The 25971-nt window shown below is 44.7% G+C and overlaps 1 protein-coding gene across 9 annotated transcripts in view; it reads left to right on the top strand.

Annotated features, from left to right (window-relative positions):
* Nucleotides 1-25971, top strand: part of ARHGAP32 (Rho GTPase activating protein 32) — a 238584-nt gene that overhangs the window by 84520 nt on the left and 128093 nt on the right. For 7 of the 9 annotated variants that reach the window (XM_072918149.1, XM_072918150.1, XM_030290907.4 and 4 more), the window contains 4 exons: nt 7215-7323; nt 23386-23477; nt 24549-24590; nt 25164-25248. In XM_072918149.1, the coding sequence (XP_072774250.1) occupies nt 7216-7323; nt 23386-23477; nt 24549-24590; nt 25164-25248 (327 nt within the window). In that variant the 5' untranslated portion in view covers nt 7215. Of the gene's footprint in view, nt 1-7214; nt 7324-19699; nt 19852-23385; nt 23478-24548; nt 24591-25163; nt 25249-25971 lie in introns of those variants that run through there. The other 2 variants (XM_072918153.1, XM_072918147.1) reach the window with 2 other exon arrangements.

Genomic DNA, 25971 nt, shown 5'->3' on the forward strand with positions numbered 1-25971 from the left:
TTATAGTACAGTGTTGGCTTCTCCTTTTCCATTTGCTTTCCTTTCCTTGATGGATGGGAGAAATGTTCAGTTGTTTTGTACCTTGGAACCCACCCAGTGGTGCCAAAGTCCTGCTGGGACCACCCTGTGACTGTGTGGGACCATAGGCAGTGCCCTCAAGCTCTGGAATCACAAAATCCTGGACTGGTTTGGGTGGGAAGGGACTTTAAAGCCCATCTCATCCCACCCCTGCCATGGGCAGGGACACTTTCCACTGTCCCAGGCTGCTCCAAGCCCTGTCCAGCCTGGCCTTGGGCACTGCCAGGGATCCAGGGGCAGCTTCAGCTGCTCTGGGCACCTGTGCCAGTGTAAACCTCAAAGAAAAGAACTACTTCCAAATATCTGATCTAAATTTATCCTTTTTCACTTTAAAGCTACGTTCCCCCCGGGCTCGGGGGCTTTGCTTATGCAGTGAGGGTTAGGAGGGTAAGCTAGGGGTTAGGGAGATAGAGCTCAGTGTTGGGGACATCATGAAGTCAATTGGGAATAAAAAGCTGATTCCCGAGGTAAGAGAGGCTACCTGTGCTACCTGAAGATGTCTTTTTTTGCTAAAAGGGGTACTGCCCTGCCCAGACTTGCCCTTTTGTCCACAGGTTTTAAATTCCAGGTAGTCTGGTTTTGTTTGTGCAACTTTTCTTTGAGAGCTCTGAAAATGTGGTTTAAATGTTCTTGCAAATGAATAAACAAGATGTCTATTTGGAAGTCTAAAACCACAGTAAGGGCCTTGAGCAAAGATAATTGTCTGACTGTATTGGAGCTTATATTAAAGCATGTCCAGAGAGCTGGAGCAGGGCAGGATACCAATATGTTAATTAATCTCTGCAGTGCCATTGGCTCTGTCTGCCTCCCTCTGCAGAGGAGCATACACAGTGGAAGGGTAGTCATGTCCAATCTGGCATTTTAAAAATCAATCAAGCGATAGTGCTGATTGGAAAATCTTTATATAGAACTTGCTATATTTAAATTAAAGAAAGTTTTTCTAACTTCATATATTCTTCATCTAAGAAGAGAAGTTAATGCAAAAAAAAAAAACCAACAAAAACCCAGAAAACAAAACAAAACAAAACAAACAATCCATGAGCCCTTCCACACCACCCTATTGCATTGGTGATCTCAGGCTCCTTGGGCATAGGTATGCCGTGAATTTGGAATTTGAACATAGGGAAAACCAGAACATTTGGAATTTAAAGTATTTTAAAACTGCCTTTGTGGCTATAACTAACATGGTTAATTTTTGAAAGCCGTCACAACCAGTAAAATGGGATTTCATTGTAACAGTGCTGATCCTGCCCAGACCTCTATTCCCATGGTTTAGAGATTCCCAGCCTCCTTTATTTGGGACATGGATAGATCTGCCAGGGAAGCCCACATTCCATGAGAAGGCCACGGGAACTAAAGAGCTACACAGCACAGTGAGCTTGTTTTAATTTTTTTATTTCTGCTGCCCACGGTTGTGGTTCTGAGACCCTCACATATCCACATCCCCCAGGCTGAAACCTACTGAGCTCAACTCAGAACCAGGCAAGAAATAAATCATGAGTAGCCCTGGAGCACCCAGAGTGCAGACAAATCCAGTTTGCTCTGTGCTGATATTTGAATGACATTTCATTCTGGTGATTTTTAGATATCCTCTTATTGTAATATACTGTTACTCTCCTGATTTTCCTTGTGCAGTGCCTTCCCAACTAATTGAATTTTGGTTCTCCTATGATGAACTTCCATCAAAAGTAGCAATTACAGCTTTCAACGTTGTCCAATCAATCACAGCAACCCTCTAGTTCTGCCAGGTTCTCACTCTGTGGCCAAGGAATGAACACAATCCATTTAGCATTATTTATGAGGTGGGCTTGGAGCTGCCCTTGCCAGGCTTTTCCAGCTTTGTGTTGTGTGATCCTGGAGTAAGATTTCAGAAATCTTGTTTTATATAATACAGATGGACATAATGTAATCAGGGAGGTGTTGACAAAGCTGATTTGAAACATGCGAAATTAAATCCTCATCAGGTCAGCACTGTCAGCCTGCAGGTCCCGTCTCTTCTTTCATTTTCCCTGGGGCTCATCTGAGAGCAGAGGTATCTCTCCTTTCCATATTGTGTGATTATTTTCTTCCTTTCCACTGTACTAGTTTTAATTTCATGGACACAGAGTTTAGTTGGAAAATTGGGCTGAGAGGGCTATATGCATTTTGGTGTTTTCCCCATCTCCCTAATGTAATTTCCTAATTTTTGTGTGTGTTTGTGGTAGAAGTCTGAAGTCAAGAGCGAAGATATATCAGGGTTTCTCACATGATTCCAATGTCTTGCCCAAGTGTTTTATAAACTTTGGGTCAAATCTCAGTTTTTGTTTAATAATTTTTCTTCCTTTCCTGGTGACAATGGGCAAGCTCATGAGATATGAAAACTTGACTTAATTCTGCTGTCATTTATTGTAGGGGACACCCACAGCACTTAACATCCTGATTGACTTGTTTAAAACCTTCTGAAGCAGAGTTTTCAAGGTATTTCTCTGTTGATTCACTGCTGGATTATCTTTCCAAACTGTGATTGAGAGTAATGGGATTAAAACTCTACTTGTTACATTCGGAAGGACAGGAATGCTCCACCCAGGCTAGGATGGGTTATTTTTTCCTTTTGTGCAAATTATTTGAGCAAAACAAATGTGAGATTTTTCAGATAGTGTTTGAAGCTCGTTGGTTTTCAATCTCCATTGGTGTCAGCACAGGCCTTAATTGAATTATAGCTTTTGAGGTAAAATTTATATCTTGGGAGGCATCACTTTCTGTGGAGCTCTAAATCCTCTTGGATTGTTGGTTCTGTAGGGCAGAGCCATGTTTTTCATTTTCCAGGCACAACAACAGTGTGATAGAAATAATAAATAAACAAATCAGTTCTCATTGGCTCTCACCTGTTAGCTGGAGGTCAGGAAGAAAAGTCACTGGCGGGGGGAGCAGCCAGGAGAAGTTGCAGTGCCTGATATCCCCAGGGAGGAGAACAGTTTCAAATCATATTTGGCATTTAATCTAAGGAATCCATTGCCTGTCCAGCTGGGATGAGGCAGGCAGAGAATTGACTCTCTGACAAGAGCCTGGCTGGGCTCTCACACCTTTGGCACCTGTGGAAGCAATTTGGCACCATCCTGTGTCCTGCCAGGAACTGGGGTGTCACATGGCACTAAAGCCATGACAATTGTGTTTCTCCTCTGCTGTGGCACTGGGGGTGTGCCAAAGAACCTGAGTAATGGGAACACTCTTGTAGGGGTCCCACAGTGTTTTAAGAGTTCTGTTCTTGTTTACCTTGAGGAGCTCTTTCCACAAACCCCCTTTTTGTGATTCTTCCTCTCTTATGCAAACAGAAATAGGAAAATATGTTGGATTTGTGGATGTGGGACTCCCTCAAAGCCGCAGGGAAGGTTCTCTAAAAAAGGTGTATTTAAAATTTATAGTATTATAAACAAGCAGTAGCTGTAGAGTTTAGGGGCGTCAAGCTGAATATACATCTATTTAATACAAAGTTTACATTTACTTGAGATAAAGTTTACTTAATACAAATCACCATACAGATCTCCTGTTTCCGGGCCTGTGACACAACTCATTGTGAGCAGACAGGACTTGATGCTTGGATAAGGCACCAGAGGGTTTTAATTCCCGATATGGCACAGAAATACCATAAATGAGGGGAGCAGCTAATTGGATTTGAGAAGGAGGAAAAGGACATGAGATGTTTTCTTGATACAGTTGTGTCGTGTACAAATATATAAGTTCTAACTAAATTAATCAACTTGACCTACCAGAGAACTTCAATGGGTGGGTGTGAAAGTGGGCAGGGCCTTTTGTGAAATGTCCTGTAAACATTTGTTCCAGTACATTTGGTTCTCAATTTACAATTAAGAAGGGTTCATTCATCTGCAGGGGAATTGTTTAATGGCCTCTGTACACCAGAACTTTTATTAATATAACAGTGTCACATTTCATTGCAAGGGCAGAGCTGCTGAGAGGTTGAGGAAGTGGCATTTTAAATAAAATTCTATTTCTGTTCTAATGGCCAGGATTAAATTTTGTAGTGACTTCTCACTCATTTCCATCTGCCCCAAATATATAGACCCAAACAGAGCTGTTATAGAGCAGCCCCTTTAGCTGGTTTGGGCTTTAGTGTTTACAAGATCCATGTGTCAGTGTTTTGTGTAAATGCTCCTGGGATTTGAGGTATTTTCCTCTCCTGTGGAAAAGAATCTCCATAGCAGAAAAGATATAATTTGTCTTGTTACAGCTTGACATGTGAGGTGAATCAGACATATGTATGTTGTACTATTTATTTTATACATTAAAATAATGTCAAATATCCATAATGCACATGCATATAAAAATGTATGAATGTGATTATACCTAGAGATAATATTCCAGGCTTGTCTTGGGGTGAAGCCAGAGTTTTCTATAGGCCAGCTGGTAGGAAAACTCCTTCCCCAGCTGTTGTTCTGGGGTTTTACATGCCCAGAGGAAACATTGTAAAAAGGAGAGTGTTTTCAGAAGCTGCTTTTCTTCCTACTCTCCTGCTTTTTGCCCCAACTCCTCTCCCTGTTTCATTGCTGAGAGTTCACAAAGTTATTTTCCTTCATCCAGGTCGCTGATTGGCAGGAAAAAGCCACTAGACTTAATCCATAAAGGTCTAATATTACCTGCAGCATCTTCAGCCTTCCTTGCTCTCTGTCTCAGATGGCATGGAATTAAATAGTGGCTATTAAAAATTAATAAGGGTGCGCAGATGGTTATCAAGTGCTGATAATTGTGTCAGAGAGAAAATCTTCAGTATCATTTCCAATATTTTTGTGATGTTGTGACCAAGTTAGAATGTCCCTTAGCAGTAGAATATTCCAAGTCTGGCAAAAGCTCAAAGAGTTGACTGTTTTAAAGGCTCAATTTTTCATGTGGAGCTTTTCCAATTTGCAGTAAAAGTCCAGAACACCTTCACAGGATGAATGATGGGACTACATTTTGGGATCTTAGTGGGAAGGGTTTGTGAAGAGTTTATTGTGGAAGTTTTATAGACATAGATTAAAGAAATTATGTGAGTAGATAGATTGGAGTGTGGTGAAAAGAGCTGGGTGCTGTGACATCCATGTTGATCCAATATGAGGGTACAGACCCTGAACATGAGCCTGATTCCCAGGATTATTTAAAATAGGACATACCATCCTCTGCACTCACTCACCATTGCAGCCAACACATTTCAGAGGAGAAATCTGGCAGGAATTCCGAGAAGCCTGAGAAGCTGTGTAGTGAATCCATTTGTACTCCCAAGTGCTGATAAAGATGTAAATGCAGTCCCCTTATTTTCAAGTCTTTAAATGAGGAAGCACTTTGATAAGCTGATTGCTTTAACTGCTGGAGAAGGTGAGTCTTGATCACTTCACCCTTCCTTCCATCCCATCACCTCAGGGAATTAGACTGACCTTACTGTGGGATCGTTTGTTTAGGATCTTTTTATTCAGCTGCAATGTGGTCAAACCCCAACATGTAGAAATCTTCAGGAAAGATGTATTGAGACTTTTCAAAATCATGACATTGATGTAAAAGGTTGAGGGTTTTTTGTTGTTTGTTTTGTTTTGTTTTGTTTGTTTGCTTATTCATGTCTTGTTTCTGAGTTGCACAATTTGGTTTCTTCTGTTTTAAGTTAAGTGGGAAACCTCTCCTGTGGTGGAGCTGGTGCTGTGAGGCCAGGTCTCCTCTTGATGTGCAAAGGAAAATTGAAGCAGGAAAGTTTTAGTCTTTCAACCCCCAATTCTTTTAAACATCTATTGCAAAGGTGAGGGTCTCCTTTCTGAGCTGACATTGCACCTCTGTATTCTAAATCCTGGCATTTTCCTGCAGGTGTTTTTCAGCTCTCCGCAGGTGCATTTCTTCCCTCCTGAGGACAGTGGGTGATGCTGGGGGTGGGAATGACATACAGACCCAGTGAGCAGCAATTCCCTGGGGCACTGTGACATTCAGTTTTGAGGCTCATTTTCTCTGGGATGTGTTTTTTTATTGGAGCAGGAATATGATCACAAAGCTGGGGATGAAATTATACGGGCTGTAATTCCTAACCCAGCGGTGCCATTAACTGCAGTGTTAATTACTTCATCCTTAACCCTCTTGGAGAGAACAAAGCAGAGTTAAATGATTTGGCCCCATATCAAGCAGCATGTTGGGGTTTCAGAACTTCACATCTTGGATCTGAAGCAAAGGAGTTTTATTAACTGGCTTTCACCAGGCGTATTTCAGTCAAATGGTGCATAAATCCGCAGGGTTAGAAACCAGCCCTTTCTGCCCATGCCTTTGCACTGCTGATTATCCAAATGATTATCCTAAATACATAAGTGGTGATCTATTAAGGGAATAAAAGCCTGCCCGAATATCACATTTAATGAAACTGGGATGGGTGATACCAGACTTTGAACAGGCCTTTGGTACTTCAAGTCTGTGTCTTAATCTCTGCAAAGGCACATTTATACAAACAAAAAGTGAAAAAAACCCCCCATATATACAGAGAGCTATCATGTGGAGGGGCTGAGGAGCTTTTATGAATTCTTTCTCAGTTTTCATTTTGAGCTTCTGATCTCTGTGCAGCTTGGAATAACCTTCACAGGGTATTTGGAAGATGGCTTCTTATCTGAAGAAAAGTTTTGCCTGGTCACATCAGGCTGATTTGAGGTGCTCATTCTTCAGGTAGAATCAGGAAGGGATGAGAGCTGATGGATCAGGCCTTAGGATGTGGACTCAGACTAAGATTTGGAAGCTGTTATCCCCATTTCAGGAAAAACCTCCTGAAAGGAGGAGGAATCAAATGTGTGCATTTCTCCTTACAAACGTGTGTTTCCCTTGCTGTTTGCCTGGGCAATAGGAGCCATTTTTCTGAAGTGGACTGAAAATCACTCTGCATTTTTCTGTGTTGTGAGACTTGCAAATTGTGCAGTGATTAAACAAAATTATCGACTGATTGGTTAGGAAGTGCAGATTTCTTTCCACCAAATTCACACTCTTGTCCTGCTTGTATAATGAGGAAGTGGGAGAAATTCAGGAGTCTGTGGGATTTCTGGATGTGTAAAATCATTTCATGTTGTCACATAAGTGAACACTGTAACGGACTGGGTGTGAGATTATCTAGGAATTGTCACTGAATATCCAACTTCTGTCCTTTGCAGAATGATGAAGTCCTCTGTCCATGCAGAAGAAGATGACTTTGTCCCCGAGCTGCAGAGGAGCATCCATCCCAGGGAGAGGCCGGACTGGGAGGAGACGCTCAGCGCCATGGTAAACACCTGGCCTACATCCTCTCTTCCCATCATTTCCCATTCTGAACACTTTGCTCCTCTATTCCATTTATGCTCCCTAAGTTTCAGCTTTTTAAATGGGTTGTACAATACTTTGAACAAGGCCAAAATGCTTCTCTTCCTCTGGCAGTTTGTCAAGGAGGGGGAAGGAGCTTTCACAACGCTTCTGCCCTATTAATACATGCCCCAAAGCAGGTCTTGTAACCAATTAAAAGGTCCATAATGTCACAACGATTTTCAGTCTGCATTAACCTCTTTTTCAGCAAGACTTCTGAACATGAAGGGAACTTCTTGTAAAAACATGCTCTTTGAAGCATGCCGCATTGTGAAAGAATGAGATTTTAGCAAAATGCTGGCTAAGTCTACATAAATAAAACCTCAGCCTGAGAGCAAACCTGCCATCAGAGGGATCAGAGCTGCAGAAAATTGCATACAAAGGTGCTGTTCTCATCTCAGAGAAGTCACTCAGGTGGGCAGTGGACCACAGACAACTGGATTACCTTAATATTCATGGGGGTTTTTGAAGCCACAGTTTCTCTGGGCACCCTGTGCCAGGACCTCACCACCCTCACAGGGAAGAATTCCTTCCCAGTATCCCATCTAACCCTGCCCTCAGCAATGGGAAGCCATTCGCCCTTGTCCTGTCAACCTCTGCCTGTATAAAGTCTCTCACCCACCTATTTATGATCCCCTTCAGGCCCTTGCAGGGGCTCTGAGTTCTCCCTGGAGCCTTCTCTTCTCCAGCTAAACACCCCCAGCTCTTCCAGCCTGTCAAATTGTGCACTTTTCACTTTGTAATTTTTTTCCTTCCTGGTGTGTGGCTGGTTTTGCCTTCTCTCCAGCTTGGCCACAGTTGGGGGCACCGTCTGTTCCCGTCAGTGTTGCTCAGGCAGCAGCACCTGCTCCCAGCTCGGAGCTTCCCACGCCTGGAGTCTGGTGGGAATCACTGTGTGACACCTCACTGCTGTCTGTGACCTCCAGGTGTGTCTCAGCTGTCAGGCTGTAATTCAGTGTCCTCACCTGTGACACAGGTTTCCTGGCATATCTCTTTTGGTGGTGTTTTTTTTCTCTGGTTGATTAGCAATGAAGGGAATGTTCACCTGCTTGAGGCTGTTGTGCTCATGGACATTGCTCAGTGTTTTATTTTACCCTGCATCGTGCTCCCCTCACTGGAGGAACTCAAATCACTTTTTGGGACATGTCCTCTTGCACAGCTCTGTGCCAACTGACTGGTCCAGTGGAGAAGAGATTTGGAGGATGATAAACAGGGAAATTCCCAGCTGGGATTGCTGCATAGTGACTTGGTGTGATAAAGGACAGTAAAGCTGCTGAACCTGTATCTACAGTGGCTGAATTTGTGGTCACATTGTTGGTTTGACCTCAGGGTCCTCTGAATCAGTGTAAAGAGTGGGGAGAAAAGCCTCTCTTGCTTGTGTTTACTGTGTTGAGTGAATCAAATTTCCACTTTCCTTACCTCCAGTCATGGGCAATACTGAGATGTAAATATTTACAGGACCTTGTTCAGCACTGACAGTGTTCTCTGTTTAACCAGCTTATCTTCGATATTCTGCCTTTTCCCTGATCATTTGAAGCCTGAGGTTTCTTCCCTCACTCTGTTCCTTCACTTTGCATTTTTAGCAGCCTCTGCTTCAGCCTTGTCACAGAGATTGCTCTTTCCATGGTATGTGACTGTCTCAGAGTGCCACAGTACATCTAATTTTTTGTTAGTGGTTGTTGAAGATGCAGAGTTTAAGTTTTGTTGCTGCTTGAAGCCCCAGCCCCCAGGGAATGGAGGATGTAGGGCTGGAGAAGTTATTCCCTCCATTGGTTCCCCTGGCTGCTGCTGGAGCCCTGATGGGCACCAGGCTTTGTCACCGCACATGAATTTCACCTTCTCCCAGGTGAGCACAGGCTGAGACAAGGGACACTCTGGAGAGCTGGGAGAGTCCTGGCACTTGTCTCCTGAACTTTGCCTTGGCACATGCTTTTATTAAGAAAAGTCACTTTATGCATTCACTGTTACATGAACAAGTCTTTACTCTTCCTTCCATCCATAATACTTTTCAAAGGGCTTATTATTAATTTATATAAGTGCTTTGTTTCCAGAGCTTTTTCTTAATAAGAAATAAACTGAAGATCTTTCTAAATATGTGGAGGTTGAATGTCCTCCTGTACTGTAAATATAAGGTGACAGAAGCTCTTTCTTTTTAATGTTTCTGTCATTGCCAGTTCATTCTTGGCACCTGAGTAGCTTCAGTCCTTTGTTTGATGCAACTTCTTTTGTCTTCTTTATTATTTATACTTTCATTTGCTTTTTAACACTGCTTGTTTTGTGTTTGTGGTTCAGCAGAAGGGTGCATAATTTTATGTTGGAGACCTGGTTTGTTTGGGGGGAATCCTGGAATTGTGAAATGGTTTGGGTTGGAAGAGACTTTAAAGGTCATCTAGTTCCACCCCCTGCCATGGCAGGGACACCTTCCGCTACCCCAGGCTGCTCCAAGCCCCTCCTGGCCTGGCCTTGGGCACTTCCAGGGATCCAGGGGCAGCTCTTTCTCAGTATTTCTGGTGCAGTTCTGTGTTGTAGGTGAGGTCCAGGCTGAAGGAGAGGCAGCCCTGGCTGGACAGAGTTCCCAGGAGCTGGGTAATGAGGCAGCTGCCTGTATCTCCTCAAGCATTGCTATATTTTGTATTCCCCCTTGACTCATGCTCTGTATTTTTAGAATTTGGGTGTATTAGACACATTTTTTCTGTCTCAGCCCCCAATTCCTACTGTGCTGCACCTGCTGGGTAACCTTCACACATCCTGGGATTTCTGCCTCTGCTCCACTTCAGGAAATGCAATTGATGATACTGACTTTCTTCACAGATCACTTCTGAGTTCTGGAGCTGCAAAGCCCTGTGTGAGCCAAGGAAAATTGCAGTTTATGGATTTTCTAAAATTTCTCCAAGACAGTAATGTTATTTTAAAGGAAAGGGGTATCTTTTCCTTGCCAGGCCCTGCTAAGTGCTCTGTTTCTGAGTTACAACAAATGAAGTTGTAAAAGAGCCTTTATATATCTCACATGAGCCTACAAAACAGCTGTCTTCAGCCTGCATTAACTTTAGCATAAATTGATACTTGTGCTTAATACTGCATTTACCACATGTTACTGACCTCCTGATTTCCTCTTCATGAGTTCAGGGAGTTGTGCTGTTTGAAAGCACTGAGCCCATGGCTCTCCCCCCATCAGGCTGCTGTGCCTACAGACCCTCTGTTCCAGCCTTGTCTGAATTTTGTGGTGAAGCAGCATTAAAATGCTGAGATAAACACAGAAATCTTCATTTATGCACATATTGCAAGTGTGCTGACACAGAGAGGTGCCATGTGAGCTGCATTCACCTGACAGTGGAGATCAAAGGAATACCCAAAATAGCACCTGGAGCTGCTGGAGCCGGTCCAGAGGGGCCACGGGGCTGCTCCAGGGCTGGAGCCCCTCAGCTCTGGAGCCAGGCTGGGAGAGCTGGGGGTGCTCACCTGGAGAGGAGAAGCTCCAGGGAGAGCTCAGAGCCCTGCCAGGGCCTGAAGGGGCTCCAGGAGAGCTGGAGAGGGACTGGGGACAAGGCAGGGAGGGACAGGACACAGGGAATGGCTCCCACTGCCAGAGGGCAGGGATGGATGGGATATTGGGAATTGGGAATTGTTCCCTGTGAGGGTGGGTGAGCAGGCCCTGGCACAGGTGCCCAGAGCAGCTGTGGCTGCCCCTGGATCCCTGGCAGTGCCCAAGGCCAGGCTGGGCAGGGCTTGGAGCAGCCTGGGACAGTGGGAGGTGTCCCTGCCATGGCAGGAGTGGGAGGAGATGGGATTTATGATCCCTTCCAACTCAAGCCTTTCTGTGATTCTCTACATGCTTCTGAAGAAGTCACTTTTCTTGCACTTTTCCAATTCCTTCAGCTTTGAAAACCTTCAGAATATGAGAATATGAGTCTCCAAGCCCATGGAAGGTTTATTGTCCCCCTGGTGCACCTCTGGCTGGGATCTCACAGGATCTGGGAGTTCTGCTGTCCATAACAGGGCCAAGAGGTGACAGCTGGGGTCAGGTGTTGCTTGTGCAGAACCAGGGTGCCTAGAAAAGGGGAATCTCTAAATTAAGATAGAAGACTGTGAATTTGACAAGTGCACAAGAAGGCAGCAGCTGTAGTTGGTATGCATCATTTTAGGCTTTTGCTGTTGGAATTTTCTTAGGAGAAATGCAAGCTTATAAATGCTTTAGAAAGGCACAGGGTTAGAACCTGTCCTATGAAGTCCCTGGAATAATCTTAGGTCAGAGGGGTTCTGAGATCTGTAGTATTTTCAGCATTTGATGCCAGATGGGGAAGGTTCCGTGGCTTGTGAAAGTAATAAAGGCTTTTTAATGAGACCTCAATATATCGCTGTTAAATCTGGGACATGAGTGAGGAGAAAACTATTTTTAAATGCAATTATGAATGTGTGCAGAGATAGTGCTTTGTAAGGGTTTAAAGAAAGATTTTTATGTCCTTAGTGTTTGTTTCTCATTCTTTGTAGTTCACTTGGCCATTGCTGCCCCAGGTCTTGCGTGGGGCTTCTGCAAGAATAGATGCCAAAAATAGAATACAAGTGGCTTCTTTTTTAATTAGTGTTGGTTCATTGGTTGGTTTTTAATTCACAGAACATCAGGCATGTTTCAGATGTAGACTAACCTCCAGGAGTTGTGGAAAAATCTGCATAAAAAGGGAATGTGGTAAATCCATTTGCTTGGCTTGTAAGCTATAGTGATTTCCAAATAGTGGTTTACTGAAATGATCTAATTTTATCTTCTGAGATATGTAGATATAATACCTTTAACCATGTTAAAATTGATATTTTGTGTTTTTTTTCCCTGTGTCTCTTGAAGCTTTGAATGTGTGTGAAGCAGCACCGGAATTTTACAGCTGAGGATGTGGTTGGGAGCTCTGAAGTCACTGACAGAGTTTTGTCAGGCTGATCCTGTTCGCAGATGCGTTCCCCATCATGGAAAAAAAATATTGAGGAAAAATGTACTTTTGAACTCTGACTGCCCAACTGCAAGTTCTTTTTAAAAGTCTAAAGTTTTAAGCTTTCAAATGCAAGAGGAAGTTTTAGGAGATATGAAGGTGAAATTGTGGGGCTTTTCTGCTGTCTTTTAAAGGGCTTGGACAAGTCAGTAGAAATGGACTTTAGAATCGTGGAATCTCCTCAGCTGGAAGGGACCCTCAGGTCCGACTCCTGGCCCTGTACAGGAGGGCCAAGGATGCCAACAATCCCACCCTGTGCTGGGGGCATTGTCCAAATTCTCCATGAGCTCTTGACAGCATCAGAGCCTGACTTAGATGGTTCTCCACCTAAATGCTCCAGCATTTGGTTTCTTGCTCTAATTCTGAGGGATCACTGCCTTGATGCTATAGAAAATGTTACCTGTAGGTTTGGAGGTTGGTTTTGTGCTGCTGAAGGTCCTCAAGCTCTTGACTTGCCTGGATTAATGAGTCAGGACTGTGTTAATCCTACTGGAACTGCAGGGTGTCTTCTGTGCCCAGCACTGGGCGGCATTTTCATGGAATTGCTGCAGCTCAGGCTGGGGAATTGGGATACCAGAGGGAAGGGTGGAATGGGAGTCCAGGAAGTGTGGGCAGCACAGGCACTGATCTGACACAAATGTTTTGGGCCAGGCCATCACACCAGGCAGGCATTGGGTGCAATAATATTTTGGTCAAAGCAGTTCTGGTCTGGCATTACACCAGTAACCTGTGTTTCCTTTTCAATCCATATAACTTGCTTTTCCTTGTTACTGCTGCATGAATCTAGCATTATTTTCCCTTGTTAAGCTTTTGGCAAGGGTTTCTGTTGCTGTGTGAGGTCCTTTCTCTGGCTCTTGGTTAGAGGGGCCTTTTCAATTCACAGGCTGGCTCACAGCACTGAGCTTGTCCCTGAGAATCTTCTGAAATTGGGGCAACCACTTAATTGGCACATTGACTTCCATTTGGCTTTGCCAATTAAATAAGTTCAATTAATCCAGAATGGATACTGTATTTTTGGCAGGAAGTATTAATTCAAAGTAATCATTTAGTTTTCATAGGCAAGAGCAGCAATAGTTTCTGGTTACATTTAAAGCCTTGCCAGTGTGTGCACTATGGCACTACAGTGGTGAGCCAGGAGATCCAAATTACGTTTTGTAAATATCTGTTTGAAAGTCTATTTCTATCCAGCAAAATGAAGGAATTATTTAGAATTTGCTAAGGCTGAATCAGCAGCTTATGCACCATCAGCACCAGTTTGAATGCACCCTGTGTGTGATTTCTTTCCTAATTCTGGCTCAGCCAGGCTGCTGGTGGTGGTGGTGCTGGGGCTGCTGCTGTTGCTACTCCAGGTTATTCCCTGCCCTGAGTTTTGGAGTCAGGATTACACTGTCACGACCCTCCACTTCTTTCCCTCTCACCCTCTTCCCAAGCTGATCTCTTTCTACGCCTGTTTTGTTGTCAGATTACAGGAAATGCCACAGTTGTTCGGAATGTACTTATTTGGGAGATAAAACTTATAATTTATTTACTGTCAATCACTTGTCCCTAGTCCCAGCTGCTTAAAAATAAGGCAGAACATTAAGGAAAGAAGTCTCTTATTTATAAGTGGTTTGCTGTAACTGGCTTTTTTTTTTTTTTCTTTAATCAGTGTCCATATCTTCTTAGTTACCATAATGCAGGAAAAGATGGAACAGTTTTTGAAGGGTATCAACAGTCTGCTTATCCATCCCCTTCCATTCCTCACCCCAATTTAAGCCCAAGAGACAAACAAATCATGTCAGAGTTTGTCTTTCTGAAGATTGTAGGCATTAATGTTTGGGGTTTTTTTTTTTGCCATGATTCAGCCTTCTTAATTATAAAATGATGAGTTATTCCCTGAAGATGTTGGTAATCATTAGTCTGACTTTTTTATTTAAGTCATTGCCTACATTCTTGCCTTGCTGCATTGTATTGGTCACTGCTGTGTTGGTGTAAGGCTGCACGTTGTTTTTGGGGTTTGATCAAATACCATGGTAGGCAGGGCACACATTATTCATGGAATCATGGAATGGTTTGGGTTGGAAGGAACCTTAGAGTCCACCCCTGCCATGGCAGGGACACTTCCCACAGTCCCAGGCTGCTCCAAGCCCTGTCCAGCCTGGCCTTGGGCACTGCCAGGGATCCAGGGGCAGCCACAGCTGCTCTGGGCACCTGTGCCAGGGCCTGCCCACCCTGCCAGGGAACAATTCCTAATTCCCAATATTCCATCCATCCCTGCCCTCTGGCAGTGGGAGCCATTCCCTGTGTCCTGTCCCTCCATCCCCTGTCCCCAGTCCCTCTCCAGCTCTCCTGGAGCCCCTTCAGGCCCTGGCAGGGGCTCTGAGCTCTCCCTGGAGCTTCTCCTCTCCAGGTGAGCACCCCCAGCTCTCCCAGCCTGGCTCCAGAGCTGAGGGGCTCCAGCCCTGGAGCAGCCCCGTGGTCATTATTCACCTTCCCAGCTCTTGCAGCACCAAGAGTCCTGTTTTGACCTCCAGGTCATTTCTGGAGAGCAGTGTCACCTCCTGTTTTCCAGCCTGTGTCACCTTTTCTGGAAGGCATCAGGAGTGTGGAGTCCTGTCCCCTTTGTGAAGCCTGGTGTGTGATCCCAGGCTGAGCTTTCCCCTCCCCTTGGGTAGAGTTAATGACTGCTTTGTTGGTCAGAAATTTATGGACACTCTGTGGTATAAAGTGCATGCTAAAGGCAGACACATTCCTCACATTGCTGTGTTGTCACAGGGCTTTGGGCAGGGAGTGCAGTGGATCCCAGTTTTGTGCTCATGACTTGGACACACTTCTCTATAAACAAAAGCTGAGCCCAGGTGGATTTAACACAGAAATATAAATTTCTGTTAATTGTCCCGACTCAGATGCTGGGGTTAAATGTCAGGCTGCTGCTTTTTCCACCTTCCCCATCTTGCTGCTGCTGCACTGGGACAACTCCTGAGTTGCTAAATCCAATTTCTATCTATAACATAACATTACATTTTTATTTGCATAATCACTGGCTGTGGCCAGGGGACTTACCAGTGTGGGATTTGCTTGTTTGAGCCTGAATCTATCTCTGTTGTGTTTTACGTGATGAGAAATTGCTTTCTACAATAAAATCCAAAGCTCCAATTGTCCTTTTATATCCAAGCCATAATTAGGATCCCTCCTCCCTCTGTGCATCAAACAGTAGCTGGGATCTTTGGGGTCGTTTTTTTACCAACAAGAAACTGAAATCAGAAGTATTGTTCTTGTTGGATGTTCTATTTTCTGTGGCTTTTCTCTTGTAATTTATTTTGTAGGCTGTACAGAAGCAGGACTCTAACACTGTCTGCCTTTCCCACGCATATTGTATGTGGGATTTTTGTTCTTAAAAGAAAGTACATTCCTGAGCCACTCTGCCATTGTGTGAGGCTGTGTACTGTACCCTGCAGCTCCTGGGCCCAGGGCTTTGGGAATGATAATCAGGCTTCACTATGGGAATGTCATATCCAGACTTAGGGCTGTCAGGGAGTTATCATGCTAATGCTGCCTTCAGTTGCTGACTATTCATTTGTGATTGGTTGTATCCCTTTTAGCCCTAAAACTGTGGATTCTGTGATGGAAAACACAAGTGTGAGACTGTTCTGCTGAAAATCCCCAGCACCCCTTGGGTGCACTGGATTCACGTGCAGAGAACCAGTGAAAATCTGTGTGTCTCTTTCAGGCTCACTTGGGAAAAGTTGCCATGGCACAAACTCACGCTGCTGTGCAGAGGTGAATTTTGGTCACAGTGACAGTGGCAGTGCCAAAGGAGATGCTCAGAGCTGCCAAGCTGCTTGTTCCATGTCTTGGATTCCACTTCATGAGAGCTGGAGAAGGTTTCACCTACATATCTGTGAGCTGCAGATCTTCATTTGAAAACACAGTAAACAATTAAGAATTTGTTCTTTGCTTATTCCAGGCTGATCCTTTAAACTACAGTAAATGGATGCCCTGGACTAACTCCTCTGTGATACTAAGTCTCTGAAATGAGAGGTGTCTCTGAATCTGCCAGCTCATGGCAATGCTTTAAAGTGTTGGGGTTTTTTGTTTTGCTTTTACTTATTTCCCTCCTTCCCCCCCCACCGCCTCGCCGTGGAGATGCTGGAACTAGAAAAAACACGTTCTGTGTGGTCCTTTAAAAAAAAGAGAAGAATTCCCTTTTATACATGCCATGAACTAAGTACTGGCTGGAGCAGTTTGGAATTGAAAACCTGAAAATGGGATTAAAAGTTCTAAACTCACAAAATTATGCACATTCAAATGTCTTTATTGAATGCAGATTTCTTAGACATGCGATTAAGAATGTGCACTACCAGTGTTCAAAGTTTCCTTACTGTAAGCACTTGTCATTTTTTCATTCCTTTTCTCTATCCCATTATCTCAGTTGCCATGAGATTTTAAAGGTATTTCTGTCTGGATGAGTGTTTCTGCACATTCCACAATCCCCAAACTGAGAGTTAGATAAAAGGTCAGTACTACCTCCAATTACTTAGGCCATCCTAGCCTTGAGCTCTGCACCTAAAGCCCCCCTCCAGCCAGAAGGGATATTTGCACTTAGGAAGGAGCTAAGTGATGACTTCAATTGAAAAAAAACCAAAAAAACCAAAAAACAAAACAAAACAAAAAAAAACCCCATAAAATTTAAAAGGTTCCAGTGTTTCTCACTCTGGAAAACATCCTTGTTCTGGGTGTTACTGAATGTGCCCATGCTGCACTCTGCTGATGAGAACATGAACAACACAGGATTAATCCTTAAAATCACAGAATCACAGGATGGTTTGTGTTGGAATTGATCTTAAAGCCCATCAAGTTCCATCCCCTCCCCTGGGCAGGGACACCTTCCACTACCCCAGGTTGCTCCAAGCCCTGTCCAGCCTGGCCTTGGACACTTCCAGGGACAGGGAGACCACAACCTCCCACGTCATTTAAGAAATACAGAATTGGAGTGGGATATTTAATGTTATTTTTAACTTCTTTGGTAAAGCTGCTGTAGTCTGACAAGCACATATTTTTGTTTAAGATGGCATTGTCAGACCTGGGTTGCTTTATTTTAAATGTGTACAAATATCCTAAGCAGCTCTGAAAAATGTAGCTGCAATGTGCTAACGTGACAGAGCCATGCTGTGTGAATATGCTTAAAAAATTAATTCTGTTCGACTAAATGATTTCATGAAATAATTCTTTTACATGAAGAACTTGGGAAGTATTTGCATTTCCATCATATTGCCCCTGTACCTCTGACATTTTGGGGTGAATATTGTCCATTCCCGTGTATTTCTGCCATTCAGAACAGTGACCCAGTTGTAGCCTTGCTGTACTCAGTGCATCTTAATCCTTTTAGGGATAAATGCTGTGGAACTGGGGCCTTTCCTTCAGAATTAGTTGGAGCCGCTCAAACATGGTGACTCGCAGTTTACTGGAGCATTTCCCTTTCCTTCATTGATTTATTTATTGCGGAGAATCAGGGTAGTTGTCAAAACATCTGAAGGAGGAGCAGAGATAACTTTGTTTCCCTGGAGTATGTTAAGGGCTGCGTGGTCAGAGCTGAGATGACCAAAATTCTTCCTTCATTGTGCTTCAGGTGAGTTCCTGGGCAGTAATTCCTGAGAGCAGGTGTTGAGGGAGCCATCGCCTTCCACCTCACAGGGAGCAAGGAGTTTTGTGGGTCACTTTCTTTTTAGTGCTGCAGAGCAAACTCTCTGATGGAGTAGATGGTAAGGCAGCTCTGTGTAGTGAGCTGGTACCCAAAATTTGGAGTCGCTATTGATGTCCTTGTACATGAGCACCCACTTCAGCCCTCTTCATTCCTTCTTGTGCCAAGTGAAGAAATTTCTGCTCCCTACAGAGTAATGACTTCTCCTCAAACGACATTTCTGTTCCCTGCTGTTCTCCAGCAAAGAAGTAAAACTCAAGCAAAGCTTTAGGGTTTTTGAGAGCTCTAAACGGGGTTTAGTTTTTTTTCCCTCTCTTTGTAATTTTTCCTTCCAAGAAGATCGAGGGGAAATGAAGATGATGTAAAGGAAAGACTGTCATGGAAACCAAGCAGCATTTGGAACCGGCTCTGCTGTTTTTAGAAACAAGGCTATGTGCTGACAGAATCCAGAGCAATCTGGTCCCTCCAAACTGGATTTGTTGAGAGACTGACAGTGGAAAATGAATATATGTTAGTGTCTGTCTAATAGTTATTCTTGCCTTGTGATAACCTTGGATTAAATTCTTGCCTTCAGAAATCTCAGCTGGATTCTGCCACTTGCTGAGGTGTAGCTGTGATGCCTTCTCAGGGGTCTTTGTGTAGTCCTGTGGAAAACCAACTATGGGATTACTTGTGGGATTCCAGGGTTTCTTGTGCATCCCAGAGTAAGTAAGAAGCAGCAGGAGGAGGGCTGTGGGTTCTGCACTGGTTCAATATTCTCCCCTGTTGAGGATACCAAGGTGGAAACTTCATCACATTGTGTTCATTGGACTGTTGTGTTGAGTTTTACACATATTTCAGATTGTGTTATGTCTCTGCATATGAGGGAGACAGGTTGACATGTTTTCTGATAAACGCAAGGAGACTTTTTAGGAGAAAATCCTTTCATATTACACTGTGGAATCGTTAGATATAAATTATTTATGACTAAGGTTTTGTGTGCTAGAGAGCACAAAGCTGAAGTTTTCTAAATCATGTCTATAAATAAAAATACTAGAAATTTCAAATGCTTAAAGCTAAACAGCCTGATTTGTGAGAGCTCTTAGATTCCGCTCTTGGATTCCGCTCTTGGATTGCCAGGGAGATTAGGAGCAGCACTTGAACATGTCCAGGGAAGGGAACCGACCTGGGGAAGGGGCTGGAGCCCCAGGAGCAGCTGGAAGGGGGCTCAGCCTGGAGCAAAGGAGGCTCAGGGGACCCCTGTGGCTCTGCACAGCTCCTGACAGGAGGGGACAGCCGGGGGGTCGGGCTCTGCTCCAGGGAACAGGGACAGGAGGAGAGGGACCGGCCTTAAGTTGCTCTAGGGGAGGTTTAGATTGGATGTCAGGGAAAATTTGTTCCTGGAAAGGGCTGTCCAGCCCTGACACAGCTGCCCAGGGCAGGGCTGGAGTCTCTGTCCCTGGAAGTGCTCAGAAAGCGTGTGGGTGTGGAGCCTTAGGATACAGTTTAGTGGTGAGCACAGTGGTGGCAGCAAGTGATGGCCTTGATCATGAAGGCCCTTCCCACCCTTAACAATTCTGTGATGCTGTGATCCACGGGAGGGTTGGACAGGCAGGCAGGCGTTCTTCCTCCTCCCTAGAGGAAGGGTTTGCTGCCATCTCCCTGCCTGGCAATCCCTGCAGGTATCGGTGACAAAATACTGACTTTCTGCAATATTGTCTCAACTACTACTCATACAAGTCAAGCTTTTGGAAGGAGAATTTCTTGGTTTAGGGCAAGCTGGTGAAGTGGTGTCGCTCCAAAGCCTTCCCTGCAAAGGTAAGCGACTGAGATTCCTGAATAATCAATTCTCTGAGTTCTGCCTTGAGCTATAATTTGTTTACCAAGTTTTGGACCGGAGCAGATTGATACAGCAGTGACATTCAGCTGTGAAAATGGGACTAAACAATTTGCATAAACAGATTTGCTCTGCAATTACCAGGTTTCCACAGCACAGCGATGCATAGAAAATAGGGAAGTGAGAAGCCATGATGATTCCAGGTAGCTAATTTTCAGATGTAAATAATCCAACTGTTTCAGAATGATTTTTAAAATTAAATTACTGTGACACAAAACACAAAAGATGACAAATTTCATTTGGAGGGGTTTTTTTTGTGTTTTGAGGGGAGAGTGACCTGCATGCTACATGCCAAGTTGTGCATCAAAAGAGATGCAAAATAGTGTATGCAATCTCTTTTATGTAGCTGTTTATCTTTGGTTTGAATGGAAAGGAGTTATGGTTATTTAGGAGTAATGCAATTTCTAAAATTGCAGGAAGTTTCTTTTTTGGTATCTGTCTCTTCACCAAGGTTTTTTCTCATGTTGGTACCTCTTAATAAGAATCTGAGCTTGCACAAGTTCTGTGCCCTTACCTTTCTGTGCTTTTGCCTCAGCTGTGAACCTTGGAGAGATTGTTGTTCTGCAGCAGTCCGTGGAGCTCAGATCTAATTGGAAAAGCCCTTGGAGTTAATTACTGCATTGCATCTCATTGTGGTCCAGTTAACTGGATGCAGAAAGTGGGAGATGCAAAAAATCCAGCTCAATTTGGACTTTACTGCACTGGGAAGGAGAGGATAATACAACTTTTCCAAGAGAGGTGCTGGCATTTTGGGCTCCTGGAGGTGTGAGTTTTGCCTACGCTGCTTTTGAGTCAGATCCAGGGAGGTCTCTGCCCACTGCTGCAAACTGGCTTGAAGCCCACATTTTCTGTCAGATTGTTTATCCATTTTTATATCCCACCAGCTCCTACTGCTGATGGAGAAGAAAAATTACTTTTCTTCCTACTGAAATTCTGTTCCTTAGGAAGTTAAGCAAGCACATCCAGCTTGACCTAAAAGCAGCTTATTGGAATGGCACATTTATTCTTGTAGTTAGCTATTTTCTTATGTAAAATACCTGTAAGGTTTATTAAATTGGTGATCCTCTTAATGCTAAAATTGACAATGAGACTCTCAAGTGTCCTATTACATCCTGTAATAGTGATTGTGTGCTCAGTAAGTCAGTCAGCCCAGAGCAGGTTTATTTAAGTGTATAAATATTTTTCCTGTTTTCCTCTGGTGAGTGGCTGTGCCTGTTGTGCAGAGCTGTGGGACAGTGGGACAGAGCACTGGCTGTGGTCAGGGCTGTGGAAGGTGCAGCTGGGAGAGAGAGAGACCTGGATTCAGATTTATTCAGTGGTGCTAAAGGGTGGAACTCAGAGATTTTCCAAGGGCAGTGCTGGAAGCACCAGGAGCTGGATGGGTGCAGCTGCAGCTGTTGGGGTTCATCTCCTCAGAGCCAGGCTCAGCCTGGAGCCCTGTGTCCAGGGGCTCCTGGGGAGCAGGGCAGTGCCCAGGGGAGTGGGTGCTCCTGCAGCCTGTCTGGCTTTGCCCAAAGGAGGCACCAGGATGATCAGAGGGATGGAGCAGCTCTGCTGTGAGGAGAGGCTGAGAGAATTGTTCAGCCTGGAGAAGAGAAACTTCAGGGTGACCTCAGTGTGGCCTTCCAGAGCCTGAATGGACTGAGAAGGAAGATGGAGAGAGACTGGGGAAAAGGACCCGGAGCAACAGTACAGGGGGAATGGATTCAAACTGACAGAGAATAGTTAGATGGGATGTTAGGAAGAAATTCTTCCCTGTGAGGGTGGTGAGGCCCTGGCACAGGGTGCTCAGAGCAGCTGTGCCTGCCCTTGGATCCCTGGAGGTGTCCAAGGCCAGGCCTGGGAGGGGCTTGGAGCAGCCTGGGATAGTGGAAGGTGTCCCTGCCCAGAGGAGGGGGTGGGACTGGATGATCTGTAAGGTTCCTTTTACCCCGAACCATTCCAGGACTCTCCTCCTGTTGTCTAAAGCAGGGGAATGGACCCCAAGTACCAGAGTGTCCCTGGTGACAGCAGCAGGACCCTCACATGGATAACGTGGTTGTAGCCTTGCCCCTGTACCTGTCTGGGGTTCAGTGGAATGAATCCCTCTCTTTCTCTGGCACTGGTCTGGTTGATGAAAACAAGCAGGAGAATGGCACTGACTGGCTCACTGCAGCTCTCGGTGACGTGGGGAAGCTCAGGTACAGGTAACCTGTGTCAGGGTCAAGTGGGAGCTCCGGGGAGGGGTGACAAAGATTGTCCTGGAGCTCATCCCACACATGGGCTGCTAGCTTGGGTACTGGTGGTCCAACTATAAAGTTTCGGGGGTGGAGACCATATTTCTGCATTTCTTCATATTTCACACTGCAGGATGCAGCTGTGTTCTGTTATCAGTCACACCTCTGGGACAGATCCAGCTCTGCTCAGAGATCTTCTGCTGGACCAGCTTAGAACCATTGGGACTGATGTAACATCAGGGCAATCATCTGTTTACTCCTGTCATTAGAAAAGGGATTTGATGGAATACTTTCTGATTCCAGGCCTGTAAGAGAAGTAACACTGAAGTGCCTTTCTTCCTCTTGGTTCAGCATTCCCTCTTTGGGACATGGTTCATGTTTTTAGTGCATTGTATAAAGCAGAAAAAGCTCACTCAGCTGATGTCACCCACATCACTGATGGGCAATCTCTGGACAGCATCAGCTACTTTTCTTCTCCTCCTCTGTGAAGTCTGTGCTGGTCTTGCTGTTTGATCACTGCTCTCTCCATTAAAGCCTCACTGAATCCCCTCATTCCTCTGGATCACAGTGGGAGAAACCGATGTAGCTGAGTGTTTGTGTTTCTTGTGCTGGAGAATTCAACCCCAGCAGAGCTCATGGCTTAGGCAAAGGCAACTGGAGGAAGGAGGGGATGGGAAAGTATGACAGAACAGAAAGGAGGGCCTTTGGAGTTCTGGCCTCACTGAAGTAAATGAATTTTAGTAATTAAGGAATTGTAATATCCACAAGCACTTAAGCGAATAGCTTCAAACATCTATTTTAGAAGTTCACCTCCCACATATAAGCAGCTCTGTCATTAACTTGTTTTCCGCTGTGTGAGCAATCCAGCTTTTTGCAGTGCCACTGCCTGAGTCTAAACGCACAGATGTCTGGAAAATCAGGTACTTACTGAGGAGTCCAGCTACGGAATTTAGGAATACCTGTTTCACTCCCACCTCTGAAAATCTCCGCTTTAGAAAGCAGAAGTAGCAATGAATTAAATACTGAATTTCACAGTTACCCAAGGGTTAGCAAGGCTTGGGGCAGGAAGGGGTTGTCACCTCCCTGGTCCCCATCCCAAGGGTCAGTCTTTCCTGGTCAAAAGGCAGATTTCAACTCAAGCACACCTGAGGTTTGTAGCCCCCTGCAGAACAGAGGGGCTGCTTGCAGCCGTGTGTAACTCCATGTTTAACTCCTGCTTTTCCTGTCTCCTCCCTGCAGGCCCGAGGTGCCGACATTCCGGACATCCCGGGGGAGCTGCCGCTCCGCTCCTGCGGCAGCACAGCCAGCATGAAAGTGAAGAATGTGAAAAAGTAAGAGCAGACTTCTGTGATTTTCCTGTCTTTCCTGGGCTTCCAGTTTTGCTGTGCCGAGTTTTGCCTCTTGTGCTGCAGTGCAGGGCATTCAGCAACAATGTGTGATGCTGTATCTTCAGCAGAGCAACCAAAATCCATGTGGAACTAAAGCAGTTTGAGCTAACGGAGCCTAAAACTGGGCATGAGAGGGTTTACTGGCTTACTCTGCTCTTTCTGGCCATAGAAACAAAGCTAGGTAGGATTTGAACCTCACTGTTGCAGTGTTTTTAATTTTCTTTAGTGATTCTTTCTGAAAGATATTAATTAAAAAAAATCACAGTACAGCATATTATAATAGAAAAAATATTATAGTAGAACAAAAATCTCAAAAGAAACCCAGGCAATGTGTAAATTAGATCATTTTCCCTGTCTCCTTATGCTCTGGAAAGCTAAACCAGGACAAGTGGGTGGCCTATATGTATTTTTAATCTGATTTTTTTTCTCTTTTCTTTTTGCATTCTGCCCTCTGTAACTTCATTTAATGGATTTTTCACAGTTTTCCCTTCTAAGGGGTATTTTTTTTTCCCTGATCTCCCACTTTGTTTTTTTTTTCCCCTGTGGGCTCATGCTGTATTTCTGTCTCTGCCTGTCTCCCAGAGACTGTAACCCAAGTCATTATGTGTGCAGCAATGGGGATCAGAAATAATCAATATTACTTTGCTAAAAATGCTGACGTGAGGAGCAGAACTCCCTGAGATTGATGGATCTGTGCCTTCAGCTCACCCCTCTAGTGCTCTGCTGAGAGGGAAATGGCTCTTTGTTCCAGTGCTGAGCAGCCAGATGCTGCATCTCACTTCCCACTTGTATTCCCGTGGGAAGAGGGAGCTAGATAATGACAATCTCATTGGCTCACCACCAGGAATATCTATAGGAGTCTATAATAGCTTCAGCAGAAGCAGGAGCATGTTGCAGAGCCAGAGGAGCTCCCCGGCAGCCACCAGTGTGGCTGGAGACACTTGGAAATAATTATGCCTGACTTTTGAATTTGCAAAAGGCAAAGGATAAATAGAGTTTGTTCTGCACCCTCAGATACATCCCCCCGGGACTGATGGGCTGTGATGCCTTTCACAGGTAAAGTTCTGCTTTCCTCATGTCTCGTGTAAGGCTGTGGATGTGCATTTGTGAGGTGCAGCTGCTTGTCCCTGCTCCGTGTCCATCCTGAGGGATGTGGTGCTGCTGGAATGTCACCCTGCTCTGTAGGGATGCACTGGGACGTGGTGCTGCTGGAATGTCACACAGCTCTCTAGGATGCACTGGGACGTGGTGCTGCTGGAATGTCACACAGCTCTGTAGGGATGCATTGGGATGTGGTGCTGCTGGAATGTCACCCTGCTCTGTAGGGATGGATGCACTGGGATGTGGTGCTGCTGGAATGTCACTCAGCTCTCTAGGATGCACTGGGATGTGGTGCTGCTGGAATGTCACCCAGCTCTGTAGGGATGCAGTGGAAAAGCCACTTGGCATTTCAGCTTTCTTTTCTCACTTGGTTCCCTTCCCCACCGTTCTGATGCATCACATCAACAAATCCCTGTGTTCCATTGGCTTTAAGATGAGAAAGCTGTTGTTGTATTGTATCAGTACCTGTTGTTTATCTGTGTTGAGTGGTCTGCATCCATCTCATGGTGTGCTCTTGGTGTGCTCCAGGTTATCCTTTACAAAGGGGCACTTCCCGAAGATGGCTGAGTGTGCACATTTCCACTATGAAAACGTGGACTTTGGCAACATACAGGTGAGTCTTGGATTTCTCTTACACATAAAACACCTTGTGCTTCCTGCTAGCTGACACGGTGGGGACATGTAGAGGGACCTCCACTGAGGCTTATTTAGTTAGTTGCTAAATGTTTAGTGGTAAGAAGTTAAAGCTGAAGAGACTTTATCTGGAATTGCTTCTGTGTGCTGGGGCAGAATCTGCACTCAGTCATGTGGAGCTCTCCTTTGAGCTTGGAGATGGTTTTATTTCCACTGGATTTGGCTGATGTCACTGTTTTACAACTGTATCAAACATTCAGTCTTGAGTCATCTGTAATCACTGTGTGTGTATTTTTGGTTTGAGTGTGTTTGTGATTAAAAAAATGTGTGAATGTATTTATGTAAATATAAATAAATCAAATTTACCCTTTCCCTTAGCTCTGCATTGTGTATTGCAGCAGCTGTGTCATCAAAATACCAGAAACTGCTTGCCAGCCTGAGCTGCGTTTCTGGAAGTGTGCAGGCTTTGCTCCTCTGTGATCCCTCCCTCAGGAATACAGGCATAGCATTTTCCAGGGAGGGCTGAGACCCTGGAGTTTCTCACAAACACAACACATTTTGTTCTGCTCTTATAGGAGCAAGAATGCCTCCAGCATCTGCCAGTCTTATAGCCAAAAGGAGGTTACAACCTTTTCATTTGAGAAACATTTCCCGTAATACCGAGTGAATTATTTACAGCCTTCCATGCTGCCGTGCTTGACAC

The sequence above is a fragment of the Taeniopygia guttata genome, chromosome 24 (genome assembly GCF_048771995.1).
Source record: "Taeniopygia guttata chromosome 24, bTaeGut7.mat, whole genome shotgun sequence".
Classification (NCBI taxonomy): Eukaryota; Metazoa; Chordata; class Aves; order Passeriformes; family Estrildidae; genus Taeniopygia; species Taeniopygia guttata.